This window comes from Epinephelus lanceolatus, chromosome 22, assembly GCF_041903045.1.
Source record: "Epinephelus lanceolatus isolate andai-2023 chromosome 22, ASM4190304v1, whole genome shotgun sequence".
NCBI classification, from domain to species: domain Eukaryota; kingdom Metazoa; phylum Chordata; class Actinopteri; order Perciformes; family Serranidae; genus Epinephelus; species Epinephelus lanceolatus.
In genome coordinates, this window is record NC_135755.1 from 5,433,666 (window position 1) to 5,455,366 (window position 21,701).

The window sequence follows — 21,701 nt, forward strand, 5'->3', positions numbered from 1 at the left end:
ACAAGTGCTTCACCTTGTGAGGTTTCACTATGCATGCCCTCTGCTGAGAATAAACAAACAAACAATAGTCTATCTTCACCTCTCAGTGTGTGTGAGTTTGGATCACAAGCCTCTCAAATGTAATGGAAACGTGGCTTCACAATTAAAAAATAAGTAGTTTGTTACTGTAGCTTTTGCTATGAAGCCCTGTTTATGTTGTGTTTAAAAAAAAGATTAAAAAACAATAATTATAATAATTAAGATATATATGAGTAAGAAAACAATACAAAGATACCCAGCCAACATATCAGGCAAACAGCATATTCAATTTCTGAAAAGATGCAGGATGAAGTGAAACTTACAAAGTCTTACCCCTTTTTTAATACTTTATCAGTAAACTTAATATTAAACATGAATATTCCCAAAAAGGAAATTAGTGCTATATCGTAGGCAACTGGACTTCCTTGAGTCTCTTGAAGGCGTTTCGCCTCTCATGCAAGAAGCTTCTTTAGTTCTAAATGACTGCTACGGAGTTGCAGGCTTTAAACTCTGTGTGGGTGGGAACCCTTACAGGGTCGTTAAGGTCACGTGTGAGTCATTGAGCCACCTGACAATCTTGTGTGTCGTTCGGGTCAGATGGAACCAGGTGTGAATGGGTGTGAAGTAATCTGGGGAGGGATCCCAAGACTGCATTGTAGGTGGGTGGTAAGTGGTGTCGTAGGCCACCTCCTCTGTTTAACGATGGTCGTTGCAGTTTGATGTAGATGGCTTCTTTCACGCCTCTTTCAAACCATCTTTCCTCCCTGGCCGTGTGCACATTGCTGTCTTCAAAGGAGTGTCCCTTCTCCTGTAGGTGGAAGTGGACAGCTGAGTCTTGACCCGAGAAGCTGGCTCTCCTGTGCTGTGCCATGCGCTTGTGGAGCGGTTGTTTTGTCTCCCCAGTGTATAAATCTGTGCATTCCTGGCTGAACTGCATACACTACATTACTCTGCTTCTGTCTGGGTGTTTTGTCCTTGGGGTGGACACGTTTCTGTCTCAGTGTGTTGCTGGGTTTCAAGTGCACCAGGATGTGGTGTTTGTTGAAGATCCTCCTGAGTTTCTCAGACACTCCTGCGACATAAAGAATGACGATGTTGTTAGGTTTTTGTGTCCCTTCCTCTCTGTCTGCTCTGGGTCTGTCTGAGGTTTTTGCAAAGACCCAGTTGTGGTAGTCACGGGTTTGAAGTGCTTCCCCGATGTGTTTCTGTTCCTTCACCTTCCCCTCTGTCCTAGTGGGCACGTTTTCAGCCCGATGGTTCAGGGTCATGACTCCTAGCTTGAGCTGCAGTAGGTAGTGCGAGTCAAACAGCAGGTACTGGTCCGTATGTGTAGGTTTTCTACTCACCTTGATGTTGAGGCTTCTGTCCTCTTTAATGTGTAGTGTGATATTGTCAGCCTTTCCTCCTGTGGGTCAGCTGTGGTGGGTTTGTTCATTTTCAAAGTAGGTCAGTGTTATCTCTATGAAGTGGAGAGTGGACTTTTTAAACCCACGCACCAAGGCCAGGCCAACAGTTGTGCTACATTAATCTGAACTAAAATGTTGTAAATTGACTTTAAGTACAATGAAAACGGGTAAATAGTTAAAAGTATGTGTTTTGACAGCTTTAATTTAAAAATATCACTTACATTTTGTAAAAATCTGGTGAAAGTCACTGTGAACAGAGCGTCTCTATCTTCCCTGGTATATGTTGTTGTGTTGCTGTGCAGTTTAAGGTAAATGGATAATCATGGTGCGGACAGTGGCTTATTGTTGGAAACAAAGAGAAACAAACAATGCATAAATGTGTTCTCTGTCTTCAAGTGTTTTAATGCTCTCAACTAGATGTGTTAACATTGAATGAGGGCGGAAACATTGGGTTTAATTTGATTTTTTTTAATTATCAATCACAGTTTCAGCATCTCTGCCTCTTAGTATCCACAGTGCTTATTTATGTGTGTGTGGGATCCATACTAAAAACGTATGTACAGACAACAGCAAAATATGACATGCACCAAAAAATATTTGACAGTTTCTAGAATCAGGCCTCCACCTTACCATCTTAGTTGCCAATTTCCTGTCTCCAAAACACTGGTAAGCATGGGTAAAAGCTTCTCCCATCAAGTCTGTTTTTATAGATCACACGCCTCTTTCAGGCCTCGTTTTGTGCATACACAGTTGGTGTGTCTCAAATCACATACTTCCGTTAGTACTATGTACCAAATCATTACAGACTGCTAAATGACCCCAATAAACATACTGCTGGCTTACACCCAACAACAGAAAAAAAAAAAAACACTTGTATTTGTACAATGCAGTGACGTTCACGTTCGCACAGTCCTTGAACGCTATTTCCAGTGTGAAAGTGGTACCTCCCCTTCCGCTACGTAGCCAAGATGGCGACCATTGAGGGCGAGAAGTGTCCATAGTTCGTTTTGAGTGCACCATCCAGGTACTCATAGCGCACTGCATTTTTCCATACTTCTCAGTGTGAACGCACTTATGCACTCTAAATATTAAGTGTAAATACAGAAGTACGTGATTTGAGACACAGCAAGTGTTTATAAATGAGACTCCAGGTGTTTCACAGCTTACAAAACAAACTACGTCCATGTGGGATTTCAGTTGTGAATAAAAGTATGAGCAAATCAAAATGTTGTATAGAAATAATAATAACAATAATAATAATAATAATAATAATAATAATAATAATAATAATACACTTTATAGACAGCACAGTGCTGAAAACAGAGGAGCACAAGAAAAATTAAAACACATTTAGTGGTAAAATGGTAAAACAATGTCGTAACAGTATAAAAACATGCATCAATACATTATATATATACACACACAGCAACTCTGTTACCATGCCACCCTAAAGTAGAGAGTCTTTGAAAGATTTTTAATCCTCTGGTCGATCAGTATAAGAAGACACTGGACAGATTAAATCCAGTCAAGGACAGGACCTGAGACAACAACTCTATCCCTGATATGATTTATAAAATGATGATCCAGTGCATCAAAAGCCACACATGTAAAAAACGTACAAACTTCGGCCTGCATCTGTGTTTTCATCAACTATATTACAAAATCGATGTTCACATATCAAGGATTTTAGCACCTAACAGTTTATCTGGCACATTATTTTTATATCTGTGTTGGAAATTCTGGATGGAAAGTTGGCACTCATTTGACTCTAACCCTAACATTATGTTATGCAGATGATCCCAAATAATAAAATTATATTGTTCATAAACTTTTCAGAATATCTTTTAAATTTCATGTTTATCCTTTGTATGTTACATATACGGTATAACCTGCTGTAACCTCTCAAAAGATCACACTTTTTAAACCCAAATCAGTCAGCATATAATCACTAATCACAATCACATGTTTAGGGTCATGACAACATGGTTTGTGCACACTCAGAGCTGCTGTCATCAAAACCCTCTAATAACAAAGACAATGCCACTCTGTATGAAACCTGACACCCATCACGTCACTGTGACTGTGATTTAACATGCACCTGTGTGTATTCATACATCAGACAACAGTGCCATCATGAGGTCAAACACCTGCTACACTATATTGCATCCATCATACAGTAAATGAATGATGTAGCACCCTTACCTACATTTAATTAATGAATTCATTAATTAATTAATTTGCATCTGCATATAACCTTAACAAGTCATAACCATCTTCTGAATTCATTTTAGAGGGTGAAAGTAGGTTGTTTAATGCACTTACTGACTCACCATGACACTATTATATTCATATAATGTTAATATGGCTCTCTTATGTTGCTCCCCTCCTGTTCTTCGTTCATTTTCAGGTTGTGGTTGACTGCTACCAGGGCGTGCTTTTAATTGTTTACTTCTCTTGTAATTTAACGTAAGTGTTATCAATACTTTTCTGGCCTTGTGGCTCCGAACTGTAGATGGGAAACCTCTGGTTTCTTGAAGCTAACTCAGTTAGCTTTAGCCTGTCTCGTAGCTAGTAACTAGCTTTTACAGTCCTGTAATTCTGCTGTGAAGACTGATCGGGAAATGTTGCGATAAAGTTGTGTCAAACAGGTGCTTTATTTCTCTTGCGCTGTGAAAGCAAAGCACAACTCTTTTTACAATTGTTACACAGGAACCTGAGTTTATCAAGTCACTCTCTTGTGACTGCTGTAGCTTTGGAAAGCAGGCGCTTCACTGTGTCTGCGGCACTTGCCTTCCCTGTTACAGCACTTTACTATACACACACAAGAGAGTCTTATAATATATATATTATTTCTTGTAACAAATGCCACCAGACTACCTCACATATACACGTAACCATTCTCGGAACCCATCGGCTGTATTCGGCGTCTGACTTCTGGCAGACGGCGATACAGCCTCTGGGGGCAGACCCCCGATTTTTTGGCATTCTGGTTTGATTTGGGCAGAGGAGGTAAATTTCCGTTTCCTACTTCCGTTTATATGTAAGTAAATATGCTGAACCATTGCGATGGATTTAGAGTTTGCAGTGACACTAGTTATGTTCCGCCTCGTTAGTTCACCACACGGACCGTTTAACCTGGCAACAACTGCAGCCAGCTCAAACGTGATTGGTCAATATCACGCGGACTACAAACAGCCTACAACCGGAAACCAGGGCTCTTCCGCTCTTCATCCGGAGACAAGATCTCCGGGGTTTGCCTACAGACTCTACATTCACTGAATGTAGAGTCTATATATAGAGACTAACACATAACCTGTCTTAAAGGAGAAATGAGAACTGTGCAAGTTTTCCCCTTGTATCAAGCAGCAAAGAGTCATAGCATGAAGTGTGTGAATTAATTTACTTTATATTGCACATTCTGGGATGTGACTGTTATGCATGCACACATCACAGTGTTGATAGTGGACCAATATATTGTGCAGCGCTGACCCGGGTCTTTAACTGGAGGCACCTGATGGAAAATATTTGTATAGAATAACAGTTATTTTTTGAGGTAAGTGGGTAATCTCTATAAAATGAAATCTGCACATGTATGCAGAATCTTTGGGCAACAGAAGCTTATTGTTTTCAGACTGATAGCAGATGGGTTTCGAGATTGGTAGCTGGGTCAAAAAAACAAAAGCTATACTAATACGTACTAATAAGTCGCTGTGTCACTGTTGTTTCCCATGTTCTTCAGACTCATTGTCCTGGGTTTGTCCTTGTTCTTCCCCTTGGTTGTTTCGTTTGTTGTGTCCTCTCCTGTATGGACTGACGCTCATACCTATAGGACACAAAACAGTTTAGAGATTAGGTTTAGGTTAAAGCTTAGCTAACGAGTTTGCTAACTGACCTTAAATAACTATGGTAATGAACAAAATGCCAGGAGGAAGTTAAACATTAGCAGTAAGCTTGCCAGCTGTAGCGAGTCACTAATGAGCTCTGTGAGTATAATCACTACACCACCAGGTTTCCAACACCCAATATTTGCAAAAATGCACAAATTTATTTTGCTGCACTGTTATTGACATCACTAAGTAGTAGCCTTCAGCGATATCATAGTATTATATTACACCAGGGTATTTAGAAATCCAGACCACACGATTTCCAATTCTGTCAAAAATACAGACGTTCATCTTTGTATTGAACTCATATGGAGGGGCTGTTTTGAGGTTGTGTGTAGTGCACATCATGCACCACCAAAGGTCAGTCTCTGGTGGAACAGGCAACTGAGCTGACAAACATTGCAACATTTGGAGTTATTGATTCATAGATGGTAGACTGTTTATAATTTTGCAGTCATATGAATGTTGATAAAGGTAAAACTGTGCTGGCTGAACAAACTCAACAACCCTCCAGCAGACGGAGCACCTGACTTCAACAGTGTGGAATGAAGGATGTTACATCTGCATGTGAGCCTACGTCCTATAATACAGTAAAGACAGAACTTGTTTTTATTTACCATCATCATGATTTGGCCCTGGCACAGGCTGTGCTTCTGGCTCTGGCTCTGGCTCTGGCTCTGGCTCTGGCTCTGCCTCTGGCTCTGGCTCTGGCTCTGGCTCTGGCTCTGGCTCTGCCTCTGGCTCTGGCTCTGGCTCTGGCTCTGGCTCTGGCTCTGCCTCTGGCTCTGCCTCTGCCTCTGGCTCTGCCTCTGCCTCTGGCTCTGCCTCTGCCTCTGCCTCTGCCTCTGGCTCTGCCTCTGGCTCTGGACACACCATGTCTGTGGAAAAGAATGAAATAAAATATTAGAATACATGTTAAAATTCTGAAAAGGAAGAGTAGCTGTTATTATCTTACATTAACTGCTGCTCTTCCTTTGGGTCAGAACATTGTGCTGCTGTCGTGCTGGTGACACCTAATGTCGATATTTACTTACCAGAATCTCTCTGATTTTCTCCGTTCCTTTCCCTCAGTGGTTCTAGCTCTGAAAATTTGTATTAAATTGTAATTGTGTAAATTGTCTTTAAGAGCTAAATACGTAACAAATATATAACTTCAGTATCTGTTTATATGAAGCGTTGACATGGCTGCTAGATGTACAGCTGAAATGTTATTGATGAAAAACATTAATCACTTAATTATCACTGATGATCACAGCCAGACAGTGGTAGTTTGTCAAAACTGCAAATGTGTCTCATTCTTTTCTTTAAAATGTGTTATGATTATGGATAAACATATTTGAGAAACTGTGTGAATGAGGAATGAATGATACAGGAGTTATATCTGCATGTTCATTATAAGATACAGTCCTTTGGTTACTTACCATAAACCATATTTGGTGCTGCATCTGTGGGAGAAATGTAAAAAAGTAAAAGTGTTATAATGTGCTCTAATCACAAGTAAATATAACCGATCTTGAATAATTCAATAAACATGTGCAACATTGTGAATATAGCATGCAATTCTAACAAACACTGTTTATTCTAATATGAATCAGTTTTGACCCCCTTATGGTTTTATTGACCAAGTGTTCAATTATAGGTTTACATTTTTTTTAAGTCGTTCTTCTGGCAATAGTGACAAATCACAAAAATCTGTCACACTGTGTATATGGGCATTTCACTGTTGTTTTAAGACAGGCTTAAACATTGTGAACCTATTCTTTTAATTGGGTTTAAAAAAGAAGAGAGGAGAAGTTTTTGACTTACTGTTATTACGTCTCGAAAAGCCAACGATGGCAATGACAATGGCAATTCCTCCAATGACAGCAATGACTACATATACTATGTAACCATACTCTTCTGAAAGAACAGAAGAAACATGTCAAGATTTGTTTTTTACTGTGAGATTCCAAGATAACACTGGTTCATTCATTTTTCACACCCACTTCTCCTGCCTAGGGTCACAGTTCATACTCTGTCCCACCAAAACTGTCCATTAGAATATCTTTAATTGCAGCATTACTGTTTAGAGCAGGGCTATTCAGTTACAAATTATATTGGGCTGAATTTCCTAGCCTAAAGCTTATTCAAAGCTTTTTTTAATTTTTAGCTTTCAATAATGACAAATTTTAGACAAACACAAATTAATGTCATAAAAAATAGCAATGCTTGACCTGACCTCCAGAGGAGACTGTCCTATAACGTACAAGTCAGGAAAGCAAAAGCAGTATAACACAGGATGAACCCATTTATCATCTCGAACCACAATGATGAAGAAACACTGTCCAAGCTCAGCAAGCTCAACAACCCTCCAGCAGACGGAGCTTTAACAGCTGGCTTCAACAGTTTCTTGTAGGAATGAAGGACACATGATGCAGGTGTTGCATCTGCATGTACATCACAGGGGACAGCATAGACAGAACTTGTTTTTACCTACCCCAAAACGTTGTTAGCTCTGGCTCTGTGAAGAAACATTAAATAAAATGTAAAAAAAAAAAAAAAAATGTGATAAAATTCAGACCCAAAGAAAGACCAGCGTTTATGCTGGTGACAGCTAATGAGGATAAAATTAACTCAAGATATTTACTTACCAGCTTTATTCCGTTCTTCTGTGTCACTCTTCTTTTCTGTTAAATTGTAATTGTGTAATACTAGTCCATACCCGGGGATGTGTTATGTATAGAGGAATAAGAAATCAAAAACAGTATATTAGAGGAGATGCAAAATCAGAGCACTGTAAATGCACTGTGTAATAAATATTAATGTAAGACAAAGAATGCACACTGTATTTAGAAACATGCTTTATGGTAAAATACATGGAGCATAGTTTTGGCTGATGGCAGGGAGGCACGCAATATATCCCCCTAAATCCTGCACACTGGAGCTTTAACATGTTACAAATATTGGCTTTCATTTTAGAAATACTCACCAACATTGAGGAGAATGTTGCAGTGTGGGTCCTGACTTAAATCGACACGGCAAGTGTAATTTCCCTCATCCTGTTCATTTACTTTGCTCACTTTTAGTGAAATATTTCCCTTGGCCATTTCATCATGGAAGAGAGCTGTTCTACCTTTAAAATGCTTATCCTGATGAGTTAGGTCATTCTTCCCTTGTCGATAGAGGTGCACATCTTTGTCATTGCGAGTCCACTCCACTTTTTGAGTCTTCTTGTCAAATGGGGTTTCCAGTTGGCATGGCAGAATGGCGTCATCACCAACTTTGACTTTAACTGTTTTATGTGAGCCAGTCACACCAGAGTCTCCTGGGGAAACAAACATTGCATTAAGCCCTACTGTTGTAATATTACAGAACACTTTGTTTCTCAATATTGATTAAAACACAGCTGGTCTTTTATTACAGTACACAGGCCTCCATAAAAAAATATTCAAATATAGCACAAATTTTAACCAAATCTCCTGAAAATCAGGAAAATACAAAATAATGCACATTTCCATCCTTGAGGCTAATCTTATGCTAATAAATATCTAACCGAGTACCAGACTCAAAGATGACACCCATTCACTACAACAAAATTAACTAATTTCCCTTTCAGACATGGCAGCAGCATGAGACACAAAAGAGCACACATATACAAAGGAACAGCAATAAGATACACTCTAAAAAAAAAAGCTGGCAAAAGACACAAAATTAAAAACCACCACGAAATCTGCCTGTCTTGCTCCAATGTATGTCAAGACATCACGCAGCAAGTTTAGAAAATAAAGGAATCAAACGCAAAATCACTTCCTCTTAATCTGTTGCAGCTGTTGCATTATCCTGCTGTGGTTACGCAAACACCAGCTGAGCCAGTTAATGTTACAGCAGCTTTATCAGATCAGCAGGAATTACAACCAGATTTGTGTTCAGTGTCTCAAACCAACACTTTGGAGATTAAAATACACCATGAAGCCGATTCAGCAAACCAGTGAGTCAAAGTCCTCCTGAAGCTGACATTTTAAACTGATTTAGGCGTTTGTTATCACTAGAATTAAAACACACCACAATATTTCGATCCAAGTTGCTTCTCTCATCATCAAGAAACTGCAAACACTCTACATGAGAGTGCGCAAAGTTAGCTGAGCCTGTCTATTAAGGCCTAATTTAACGCATCTTAACATAATGTGTGTCAAATGGTCCGAACTGAATAAAGACTCATCAGCTGAGTAAAAGTTTATCAGTAAGTGAAGGGCCTGTGGTTTGCTGTAATGGCGTTTACCTGTTCACTCGACAAGTCAGAGAAACTTACCTGCAGCGCTCGCCACAGCGAGACAGGACAGCGAAATAAGATGTATTAAGTTCATGGTCGCTGGATGAAGAACGGACAGATCAGCTGAAGATGATTTGACGCGTTATGACGGGTTAAAAAAAAAAAACCAGACGAAACATTCGTTCGTCTGTAGGGCGTCGTCTCACCGTTTATTACTTTCACTTTGGCATTTCATAATTCAGGAAGTGGCTTTAACAAACATTCACATATTTATTCAAGGACTCCCTCTTTTACTTCTAATTTAATTTTATTACTGTATTACCTGACGCTATTATACACACAGACTGTCCAACAACTGCATTTTCTTTTTTTCTGATTCACATTCTTTAAAAAAAACTGTCAGCTGTTATTAACTCAGTAATGAAGGAGACATTTGCAGGCCAATCATTAAATATTGCAATATTTTCAGTGCATGACTTCATTCCCACAAACACCTCTTGAATGCATTTATTTATTCAACATACAATGCTGTACATATATCATATGTTTGCTCTTATTCTATTCTTGCTTTATTCTGCTGATGCATGTATAGTTAAGATTTCACACTTAGAGCCTCGGCACAGTGGCAATATATATTTTATTTTTATTATTTTTAATATCTTCAGTACTGGTGTCACACACTGCAGCATAATGCACATTTATTTATTTTTAATGCACATCTTTATTTCTATTGATTTTACTGCTTTATATTCACATACATCTATGTTATACTCTTATTCTTACTTCTTATAATGCTCTATTCTCTGCATCAGCGCGACTGTAATGATCCACAGTTTCCCCTCAGAGATCAATTAAGTATTTCTGATTCTGATTCTTAAGTGTTTCATTGATTCTAAACAGTCAGAAAAACAGCCTGTTTTCAGCTTTGTGATGACGACTTTTCAAACTGATCCAAGAGGGTGTTTAATAGGTTGATTTAGTTTAAGAAGATGGAGAATTTTCTCAATTCATAATTCTCTTCTCTTTTTCTAGAGCTAGAAATGTGTGGGGAATACTGGTACAGGCCACCACCAGGGATGTCTGGACAATGCCACAGGTTTGTTGTTTTTTTTTGTTTTTTTTTGCTGCACTTGTGCTATGTGCACATAGTGCAAAAAGGTTAATCAAAATCAAAAATTTGATAACATGTAGCTCCAGCAGTGTTATTTACCTTCTTGCATGTGGCGTTCAATTTGTCGGTAAAACAAGAAGACAGCTAGATTCAGGATCAACAAACAAAAGTGCCATTCACTGTGCTGATCCTCAATCAGCTGTTGACAGACACTTTTCAGATGGAAATCATTCTATATCAAATTTGGCATTCTGTGGCATTGACATGATGGAAGTGAGTCGCTGTGGGGTCATACACGCCAAATTCTACTCCAATGTGAGTGCAGATACACTTACCACTTACCTGATACCACCATATCCCAGTGGTTTAAATGAGGAATGTGACATGACCTGTTTGAGACTTTGCTTTGTAGTGCTTGCTAATGGACTTGTAACAATGTGGCCTGTTGGTAATTTTCTTCATGTGTGCTTAATCAAGCTGCTGGTGACTGCCTAGGTGCACCTGTAAGAGTGACATCTGTATATGATGAAGCAGGTATGCATGCCTCGTTCTGCACTAAGTGTAGGTCCAACATGGACTGAAACGTGCACTTTTTGCACTCTATGCACATTTGCACAATTTTTCACTGTCTGTGCAGCAAGCCCAGTTCTAGGCAGGCATATATGAGGGGGCAGTTATAAATGTGAAGGGGGCATCATGCTCCAGCACATTTTTGCCATAGGTAGAGCTGACAAATAAAGGTCACTCACACACTCACTCACTCACTCGCAGAATGTGGGGACGCTGTGTGAGTGCCCTATAGAGGGTGTCAAAGCACTGTGGTCTCAAATGTGCTCGCTGCTTGTTTTGTTGTTGTTTAACAGTGTTTTCTACATGGAATTGGGTTGGTGTTAGCTGTGTGTCCAACCCCCAACCTAAAGAAATGGATTGCACTTTGTCAGGCCTCTGCCCTAAGACCTGTCCAACTTGGGTGTCCCACCTGAAGACTAAGCTCCTGCTGGTATAGCTCTTAGGGTCACTGAGGCACGCAAACCCCCTGACCACAATAAAGTGGCAATCCCTCAGGGAGGAGAACTGAAAAATAAAATAAACAAAAAATAAAATAAAAATTAAGAAAAAAATAAAATAAAAATATCCTTCATCCAGGCACAACCAACATCTTAGAACTCTCAGAACTAACAAAAACAACAAATATAGGCTAGAGCAGAACATTTTATATTTTTTTGTTTTGTTTTGGTTGTTTTTTGTTTTTTCTTTGTTAGCAATTTAACAGATGTCTCTTCACTCCACTCTCCTTTGAGCTGCTGAAAGCTGCAGGAGTGAAAAGTTAATAAAAGCTTTGTAAAAAAAAACAAAAAAGCTGTGATTATCAAAAAACAGCGTGCAGAACTAGAGGCTGGGCAGGGCTTTACGTAGGGGTCTGGCACACACAGGGCATTTGTCCTCAGTATGTGACATGCAGCAGGCACTCATCTCTCGCTGTGCTTGTGTGATTGAAGAAACGTTCGCACTGACAGGCTCACACTGCTATATTTACTTTTGTTTTTTGTTGTTAACTATATATTAAGTATCTCACGACACGAGACACTACGATGAGTTTAACGGAGCTTCACTTTACTGCTGCATTCTCACTGAGACTGAGAAACCTGACGCTGATGCAGCTTGGCTCATTTGCATACTAAACAGTGATTGGGTGTTTACTGGGGGGAGGGTCTCTGCCGACTGCAGACAGTAGATCACACACAGCCGGCACACAGTAGTGATGGGATTTCTCGTTCACTTGTGAGAGCCGGTTCTTTGGCTGTCGTTCACTTTGAAGAGCCGGTTCAAAGATGCAGTTCGTTCGTTCGTTTTTTGTTTTTGTTTTTTTTTTGGGGGGGGTTATTGCTGTGTGTGTGTGTGTGTGTGTGTGTGTGTGTGTGTGTGTGTGGAGGGCCGGTGTTAGTGGGTTCAATGACGAATCGCATTGCTGATTTATCACATCACATGATCTGGATATTGTAACGTGGACCCAGAATAGACCCTGCACATATAAAGTTTGGTGTAGCCATAGCAACGTCCTTTACAAGCCTGCCAATACAAGCAAGTGCTGATAGTGGGTTAGCTTCCTACCTTTCATTTCTAACCGAGGGGGGTCATCAACACAACGTGAATTAGGGACTGGCTCGTTCACTCTAAAGAGCCGGTTCACTCGTTCACTTCAAAGAGCCGGTTCAAAGACTCGGCTCACATCACTAGCACACAGCGCTGAGTTAAGTGGAGACAGATGAGAAAACTTTTCTGTTATTTCAAGCTGCACGTAACTGTAAGTAATGAGTCATTGCTTTTATTACGGTGTTTAATCTTTCCATGTATCTCTTTCTTGCACAATTCCTGAGGATGAACTGCATGAGTCTTGCGCAATCTGGTACTTTCCTTTCTCTGAACTGGAATAACAGATATGTGACAGTGTGTAAACTGTGTGTGTGAGATATCGACCCGCCTCTCGTGTGTTGGAGCTGGTCTGGGGCACTTCCTGTGTGGTCTGTTACAGCTGGATTGTGGGCTGTCTGTGTCCTGGAAAGATTGTCCTCTGTGACGGTCCTGTTCTGGGGTGTCCAGTTTATCATTGATGAATCTGTGTCTCTGTTAAAGGGTTTTATATTGTTATACCAAACAAAACTATCATAAGCCCTAAAATATTGTTCCTCTTCAAATGTATAATTACTCTGTTGAGTTTTTGACGACGACTGATACTATGGAGCTATATTTTGATGAGGGGCTGACTGTTTTGTTAGTGTCTCTAACATGAGCACAAGCATGATCATTACGTGATAAATATTCCTGCTGTGCTGCAAGCTAATGGACATTCCTCAGCTTCATGCCAATCAGACAGTCGGAGGCGGTAACTTGCCATTAAATGTAGTAATGCACCGGCAAATAGCTTTGCAAATGTTTTGAAGTCAGGAAATGCAGTCACCAAATTTGTAAAACGCTCGGGCCACACTGCCTGCATGAGCTGCTTGTACCTCACTGACCTGCTGCAGCTCACACACATGCAGTGTTCACACAGCTATGGCTGCTGTATTTCCACAACTGTGAGACGGTACTCCGCTCATTCATGGAGCAGTGCAAGCCACTGCATATGATGTCAGTATCATTATTGAAAGACCATTTTCATCGTCTTTTACTTTCTAAAAAAAACAAACGCAACACTGCTCACACAGGCAGTGTGGTCCGGGGGTTAGGTTTTTTTGTAGTGATGGGCATTACAGCTCTTTGAATTGCCTTTTTCAGTTGTTTTAGTATTCAGTATTTAGTATCAGCATATGAACAACCAAAAGAGTGAGGACATTTTGGCCAGTCCTTACTTTTTTAAAGGCCTGTTCAAGGGTTAAGATTTGTTTTTAAGGTTCAGGTTAGAATTAGGTTTAGGTTTGGGCAGGGGGGCCTGATTAGATGATATGAAAACACGTGGGGGCCAGCTGCTTCTCGCATTAAACAGGTTATCGGAAAAAAATAATCATTAACAAACAAGACAAACGCAACTGTTTCATCTTTCAGTAAATTTGTATTTAACTTTCCACCACTCCTGAAAGTCAGCGATCCTCACTGTTTACTTTATGCTTTTGCTTGTCTTATTTCTCTGCACCATATTTATTCGCTAAGCCCCTTGTTGCCCATAGAAAAATACTTCAGGTGTTCCTGCCAGACATGGGGGAAAGTCACACATGTGCAAGTCACAAGCAAGTCTCAAGTCTTTATCTTCAAGTCTCAAGCAAGTCCCAAGTTAGTTGTGGTGAGAATCAAGCAAGTCACAAGTCAAGTCACGTGTCACATACAGCAAACATCTCCTCACGATCCACTAGCTACCGGTCTCTGTCGGCATGGGCTCCGCACATGGCAACAAAAACATCTGGTGTTTGATAACACTGTTGAACGTAAACTGAGGTGACGCCCAACGGTGCTTAGCGTGCCTTTAATACTGAATTAAAGCCAAGTCCTTTCGAGTCATCTGTCTCCATCTCCTGGAGCGTTTGGGTACGCAATCCTTCTCATCTCTTCTTCATTCATGTTTTGGTTGTTCTGTTCTTTTCCTGTGAAAATATGAGGTGAGGTGGTTCATGAGGCAGGTAATGAATCCCAAATCATTGGAACATCAGTCTTATTTATAGATGATCTTTTTTTTTTTTTTTTGTACTCAAAATGGGTGTTTTAAAATTGGAGAGATTTTAGTCCATCATCATTTCATTTCCATTTACTCAAGCACTTTCTTCTGTCTCTTTTTAAATATTTAATTTACGTGACATTTAAAATGGGAGAAAGACAAATTCTGCACCTGTGCATGATCCAGTTTACTGACCACACCTGACAGTGATATTTGTTTAGATCAGAGGTGCAGTGAGGTTTGAATGAAAAAAGGTCAGTGAAATAATTACAATGTCTTTAACAGGAAAGTCAACAGGTTAAGGGTCAATTGTAATAATTTGAGAAATGTAAGACTTACTGGACTTTCTACATTTCCAGATCACCACAGTGATGATGATGATGATGATGATGATGATGATGATGGGGATGACGACACTGGCACTGATGGCACCAATTTTAGGTGGAGTAAGAGCAGAGGAGGTGTCATTGCCAGTCTTGCCATCACCACCTGAAAGAATGTAGGTGAGATGTTAATGTCAGTGTTTCACTGCAGACTTCTAATGTTTCACTGATCTCTTCTTCTATCCATTTTCCCTACCAGCTTTCAGGATTGGTGCTGCAGCATATTCCTGAATGCTTTTGGCAAGAGGCAGGAAAGCGTGCTCAAGGTGTTTGAGCAACTGTAACCATTCAAGCCACACTGACAGGGTGTGTATTTCTACGGCACCTCAAAATAAATGCTGTTAACAGTGTGTTGGTGGTTTGCTGGTAGCTGCTCTTAAACTAAGAACTTGCTGTGGCTTTTTCTGTTTCAGTCACCACCACACTCACAGATCATTAAAGGAATTCTGAAATCAATCCTTAATTTGACAGGAAGCCATTATAACACATTACTTGTTTGTCATCTGTGACGACCCCTTGCCATGCTCTGGATGGCTCTGTTGCTGGTTCTTGTTTGTTGTTTTGCAGGAGCTGAGAGGAGGCTGACTGAGCCATACCTGGGCCACCAGGCACACCAGTGTGCTCCAGTCCAGTCCAGTGTATATTCAAGTGTTGAATATACACCTCACTGATACTCAATACAACACAGTCTCTGGCTTTTGTTTGATAAATTGAAGATAGGTCAAAGGGGAATTGCAAATTAATTCTGCTTTTACTGACACTTTAACAGCATCCCAACTTTTTTGGAATTGAGGTTGTAATAAGTTTAATACAGTTATATGTCCACTGCGAATGTTAACTGCAGATAGACAACACCCGGGCCCTGTACAAATCAAGTTCAACTTAGTATTTGGGTTACCTGTCTGTCCTGAGCCTGAAGAGCTGGCATCACGAGGCTTGTTAATGAGTCCAGAAGAGTCAATTTTTACACGTTCATGGACTGTTAGAAAAGAAAACAAAATAGGTATTAAAAATTGTTCCAATAACTCAGTGCAGGCATTTATTACATCCGCTCCGAGGAAAGAAACATTTCTGTGTGCTTAGTTTGTTTCAAGATGCAACTGACTGCAGATGAAATATGTCTGCTTAAAAATCTAGCCACATTTAGGCACTTTAGGCATTTCTTTTAATTATCAGTGGCCAGTCAAAACAGTAACTATGTCATTAACATAGGGAGAGCGGGTATGGTTGGGTATTCTTGTGTTAGAGCTGTAAAATTTTGACACAAACAAATTACTACAAATTGTTTCCAACATCTACATCACAAAATGTATAAATCGTTGTTGAATGCAAAGAGTTCCACTGTTACAAGTTGCCCCACTACCAGGGGAAAACACTAATAATCAGTTCCTACTAAGATCTAACACATGGCAGCTTTGTTAGTCTTTCTCTGGGGATTTGTAATTTCCTGCACTATGTACCATCTGTCACCAGGCGTATTCTTTAGAGACAGACCTCACTGTCTTTATCTGCCCCACCTCTTCTCATGTGGTTTATAGTGTGTGCAAGCACACCCGTGTTGCTTTTCTCACCAACTCTCCTGGCATGCTGAAAAAGGAGTAACTCAGAGGCCGTTTACACGTGGCTGGCTATTTTCATAAACGGACATTTCACCGTCTCCGTTTTCAAAAAGATCTTCGTTTACACTTACCCGTGTATATATACACAAGAGCATGCCAAACCTGTAGGTGGCAGTGTAACGAGAAGCTCAAGCCTTCCATGTATCCGTTGTCACCATAGCAACATAGGTCGCACTTTTGAGGCGCAAGTTCCGGCGCATACTGTGACATCGACTGCCTATAACTCCGTTTATCTCCGATTATCTCAGTTTACATGCAAACGCGCAACCGGAGTTTTCCAAAATCTCCACTCTGGCCGGAGTTTTTAGAAAGACTCGTTTTCAGAGGAGAAATCTCTGTTTGCATATAAACGAAGGGCACAAACAAAGGAAGATGTCTCCGTTTATCAAAATCACCGTGTACGTGTAAACGGCCTCTCAGGCCCCGTTTATACGACAACAATTTCAACTGAAAACGGTAAACTTTAGTTTATGTTTTGGCCGATCGTTTACACAACAGCAGCGTTTTGGGTGCCTGAAAATGCAACGATTCGAAAATGGGTTCCAGAGCGCAACTTTTTGGAAACAGCAGCATCTCCATTGTCATGTAAACGTGCAATATGCAGCTCCTCTGAAAACAGAGACTTCTCGCACAAGCGCATTACGGTTCCAGTCACTAGGCATGCCGACCGTCGCAACAACAATGCCGAGCTCTGTTTGTGCTGCTCACCCTGTTGATTTGAAGTGAAGTGTAGATCTGTTACTGCAGCAACTCCACCTCGTCGTCCACCCAGACAAAGTTATCTGTGCGTGCTTTCGCCATTGTGTCTTCTTTGGTTTGGTTTGTAATCACCGCATTGTAGAGGAAGGCGCTTCAGCGCAGGCGCATGGCGTCATGCCGTAGTGTTGCTTTGCAAATTTACACTGCCACCCATTGACCTGGCGTGCATACTGCAGCGTTTCCAGTAGATTTTGCGGCTCCGTGTGAACGGGGATAGTTCCAATAACGTCGTGATATAAACGCAGAAGTTTTTTTAAAACGCAAAGGACAGACTTTTCCATTTTTACTGAAATCGTTGTCATCTAAACAGGGCCATAGTCTATAGAGAAAATGTGTTTAGTCTCATTGGGGTTAGGTGTAACACTTTTTTTATAAGGTGGAATATCAATATTTAACACTGTAAATAATTTCACTGTAAAATAACAGTTGAGAGCTGGCAACACACACACCAGCAATATACTGTCATTTTACAGTAATAATACTTTGAAATGACTTTACAACTCATTACTGTAAAACCAAGATATGGCATATTTCTGTATTCTACAGTGTACAGTAAAATACTGGCAGCACAGATGCCAATAATATATTTTAATTTTACAGTATCCATACTGTTTCATGTTTTCACAGTCTATTACTGTAAAAAATATGTTTAAATTTCTATGAATATTATCCGTATTGAGCAATAAAAACTTAGGAGAGATTGAAATTAAATACATTCATTTAAAAGGGCAGTGTCGACATGAACACTGCTACCATCACTGTTGGACAACTCGGGGTAATGAGCCGATAAGATTTAAAGAAGCAACCACAAGCAGCCTGCTAGCGTTAAATTCGGCTTGTCAGAGACGTCCTCTAACCTTGACCAAACCTGACAACACCTGAGATGACAGCCTCAGCGATTTGGCCCCGATGCCAATATTAGTAAGTAAAAAATTCCAATATCAATTATATGTTAACGAGAATGTCCTTCCCTTAGATGCAGACCATTATTTTAATGCTGCCAAAATAAATAGACAAAAAACACCCGTAAATCTAGGATCACTGTTTGAGCTATTCTGTCTCACTGAAATTACCAGCCGGACAGTCTGTTGAGCATCAGTTTGATATCAAGTATTCTTGGCAATATGAACCAAATACCGGCAAAGAAAATAAGACTTTAATTATCGTCCACTTAGCAGATGCAAGACCCGATTGATGTTGATGAGGAAGGCCGATGTGCAGCACGTCTATTTTTCTTAAAGGAAATTGACCGAGAAACAGAAAGCATGTGCCTAATGTTAGAATAACAAGACTAATGTTTTATCAGACTTTATCAAATTTTCCATGCAACACCCAGTTTGCAAAAATACGGTAGTGTCCTGTAATTCAAGACAGCAGCAGACTGTTAAGAGCCTTTGTCCTGTTGCTTCAAGTGGAGCAGCCCACAATGCATTGCTAATTACAGTATCAAACCTTTGTACACAAATACAGTAATTTAGCGTCGGAGATTCTAAATTAACAGCAACTGCTTACAGTGAAGCTTTTTGGTGGTTTTAAATGAGCAAAGATGAAATGCCTCACATTTTGTACATTTTAGTAAAATAAACTTCATGATGAAAAATGTGATGAGCCTTGGAGAACTTACCAGAGAGGTACGTAAAACAGGAGAGAATTTCTTCTCCAATAACAGAGCAGCGATATCTCCCACTATCAGACATCTGTACTGTGAGGCGCAGTGAACAGTTCCCTTCAGGAAGTTTGTTGTCGAAGAGAGATGTTCTTCCTCTGTACTCCTTCATCTGATCATCAAGTTTCTGTTTTCCTCCGCGTTGTGCATGAACATGGTGATCTGTGTCATTAACAACCCACTCCACTGTCATGTCATTGACATTCATTTGAGGCACACACAAACACCGTAGAATCACTGTCTTGCCGATTTCTGCGTCCACTGAGGTATCTGGGCACTGTAACACTGGGAGAAACACAGCAAAAAGATTTTGACCCAATTCAGCCTTTGTATCCTCAGCAGCAAAATACAAAATGTACCAGATTTTAAATGATTCAGAGCCAGAGAGCCCCCGCCAAGCTACATTCAAACGTGCTCATGCTAGGGTCGTCAGTGTGAAAAAATCAGGGACACCTTCCTCATGGCCCCATGCCCAGGGGACAAAAATCAAGTTAGGCAGTGTTAGGCACTTAATTTCCTGCATTCTGGCTATTTTTTATGCATCGATTTATGTAAGAGTGACTCTGTGGAGTCAGTTATATTAAGGATGAAAACATCAGATCACAGACAGGCAAAATGTTTGGTACTTTGGAAGAAGACAGAGGAGGCTTTATGCAGGAATCCTGAAGTTAAACCTTTGAAGAACTTTTGAAAGAAACTTTTCAGCCTACATTTTAAGACCTCATCACCACTTGGACTTCTAACTTGTTACATCAGCCAGACAATTTAACTTCCACTTACTACTGCTAACTTTACACTGACTGTAAGAAAGCACAACTAAACAGTCTAAACAGTTCCTGATAACTGCTCGGACCACTGTGTCCATGCAACATAATTCAGATAGACGGGGTAGGGACAATGGGATAAGGTGGACATGAAATATACAGTGAGAGATTTAGAGTTAGGCCTTGTTTGTAGGTTTGCCAATATTAGTGATCATGTTATTATTTTGCAGTCCACACTGTGTTGTCTGAAATATTACCTGCACTGCAAAAATCAATCAGGTGGTTTCACTTAAATATTGAAGTCAAATCAACTGCATTTATTAGTTGTTTGAAGTGATTCTGTTGAGTTGAGTTTAGTTTAGCTTTGGATTGATAGCTGTAAGTTGACTTGATTGTGTCGTACCTGATTACAATATCAGCGTGATGATGGTATATAGGTACATGTGATGAATTAGTGGAACGGGCGCTATTGATAGCCACCGCCGTGCGTAATGGTTGCGCGTAATGACAGCCGCTCTGTGTAACGACAGACTGTCTCTCAACTGACAGGTCTAAAGAGTTGTGGGTGGGCACACATACCGATAAGCAAGCAGATTTGAGGGTGGCTCTGCATACATTCATGTCCCACTGTGGGAGTGGAAACAACGCTCGTGCATGTGCGCCCAGCTCCACAATGACGCATGCAATGTATTGCCCACTCCTATCCCAATGTACATATATATGTCTCGTTAAGGTAACAAGGTCCACGTCGCACAGTGTATTGCACTAAGCTTTTAAATTGCAATATAATCTCAGTCTCTCGGAGGCTGGTGTTTTCAAACAGTCAGTTAAGGTTTCCTCCTTTGTTGCTATGACGAAGCTCTGGTCGGAGCTGATTGGAGGAGGCTGACTTCCCGCTGGACTTGTCTTTTTATATATAGTGACATAATGGGAGATAGCAGCACACAAATGTGGTGAGCTCACCTGTGTTTGAGACAACGTCCGTGGGCTTCATCCATAAAAAGACCAGCAGAATTCCCAGCAGAACTTCACAGTCCATCCTCGTAGTCCACCACGAGCTGAATGAATGAGCTGCAACTTTTCTGTAGCTGCGCAACCTTTCCTGTTGCGGGCGGGACCTCACGCTGTGATGTGAGTCAGATGTCTTCCTTGTCGATAATTGCAGACATGTTTTCAAACCGAATTTTCAGAACTGTTGACTGACGTTGTTTGAGAGTGTTTGTGCCCCGTATGTACGACTTGCTTCCTTAATAACTGTCGCACAGAAAACAAAGATGATCCACAGTTCCCAGACATCACAGTTTGTGCTAAGATGTCTTCCACTGATGCGCAGAGGTAAATTTAGTGAAAGTATGTCGCAATCTAATCCTGCTAACCTCTTCTTTCCTGTTTTTCCCAAGTGACCTTCCCACTCCTATGTCTTGCTGTATCTCACGTGTTAGTAAAATTTCAATGACAGGAAGTAAGGGGTGTGTGTGTGTGTGTGTGTGTGTGTGTGTTTTGGGGGGGGCTGGCAGATCCCCCCTCCAAAGTAATTTTTTTATCCATTGTGCACAGTTTGCACTGGTTCGATTACCTCCATCCACTGTAGAGGAAGTGAGATTGTCATCAAATATTCTTTGTCACCTTAAAGGGATAGTTCAGATTTTTGAATTTGGGTTGTATGGGGGACTTATCCATAGACAGTACATTACA

The 21,701-nt window shown here is 40.4% G+C and overlaps 1 protein-coding gene across 1 annotated transcript; it reads right to left on the reverse strand.

Moving 5' to 3' along the window:
- Nucleotides 1–1,876: 1,876 nt before the first annotated feature.
- Nucleotides 1,877–21,188, reverse strand: LOC117245724 (butyrophilin-like protein 2). Its single transcript, XM_078164743.1, has 12 exons — nt 20,970–21,188; nt 19,201–19,527; nt 16,097–16,177; nt 15,155–15,304; nt 8,277–8,612; nt 7,939–7,998; nt 7,785–7,808; nt 7,115–7,207; nt 6,730–6,753; nt 6,343–6,390; nt 5,926–6,186; nt 1,877–5,247 (listed from the first exon to the last, which is right to left on the reverse strand). Exons 1-12 carry the CDS (start codon nt 21,043–21,045, stop codon nt 5,138–5,140), a joined length of 1,590 nt encoding a protein of 529 aa, XP_078020869.1. The 5' UTR covers nt 21,046–21,188; the 3' UTR covers nt 1,877–5,137.
- Between the last annotated feature and the right edge of the window lie 513 nt (nt 21,189–21,701).

Coding starts and splice junctions, on each gene's coding strand:
- LOC117245724 (XM_078164743.1), bottom strand. CDS start 21,045: ATGGACTGTGAAGTTCTGCTGGGAATTCTGCTGGTCTTTTTATGGATG. Junction 8,613..15,154: donor CTGGAAATGTAGAAAGTCCA/GTAAGTCTTACA, acceptor TTGTTTCCCCAG/GAGACTCTGGTGTGACTGGC. Junction 6,754..7,114: donor CTTTTCGAGACGTAATAACA/GTAAGTCAAAAA, acceptor TTTCTCCCACAG/ATGCAGCACCAAATATGGTT.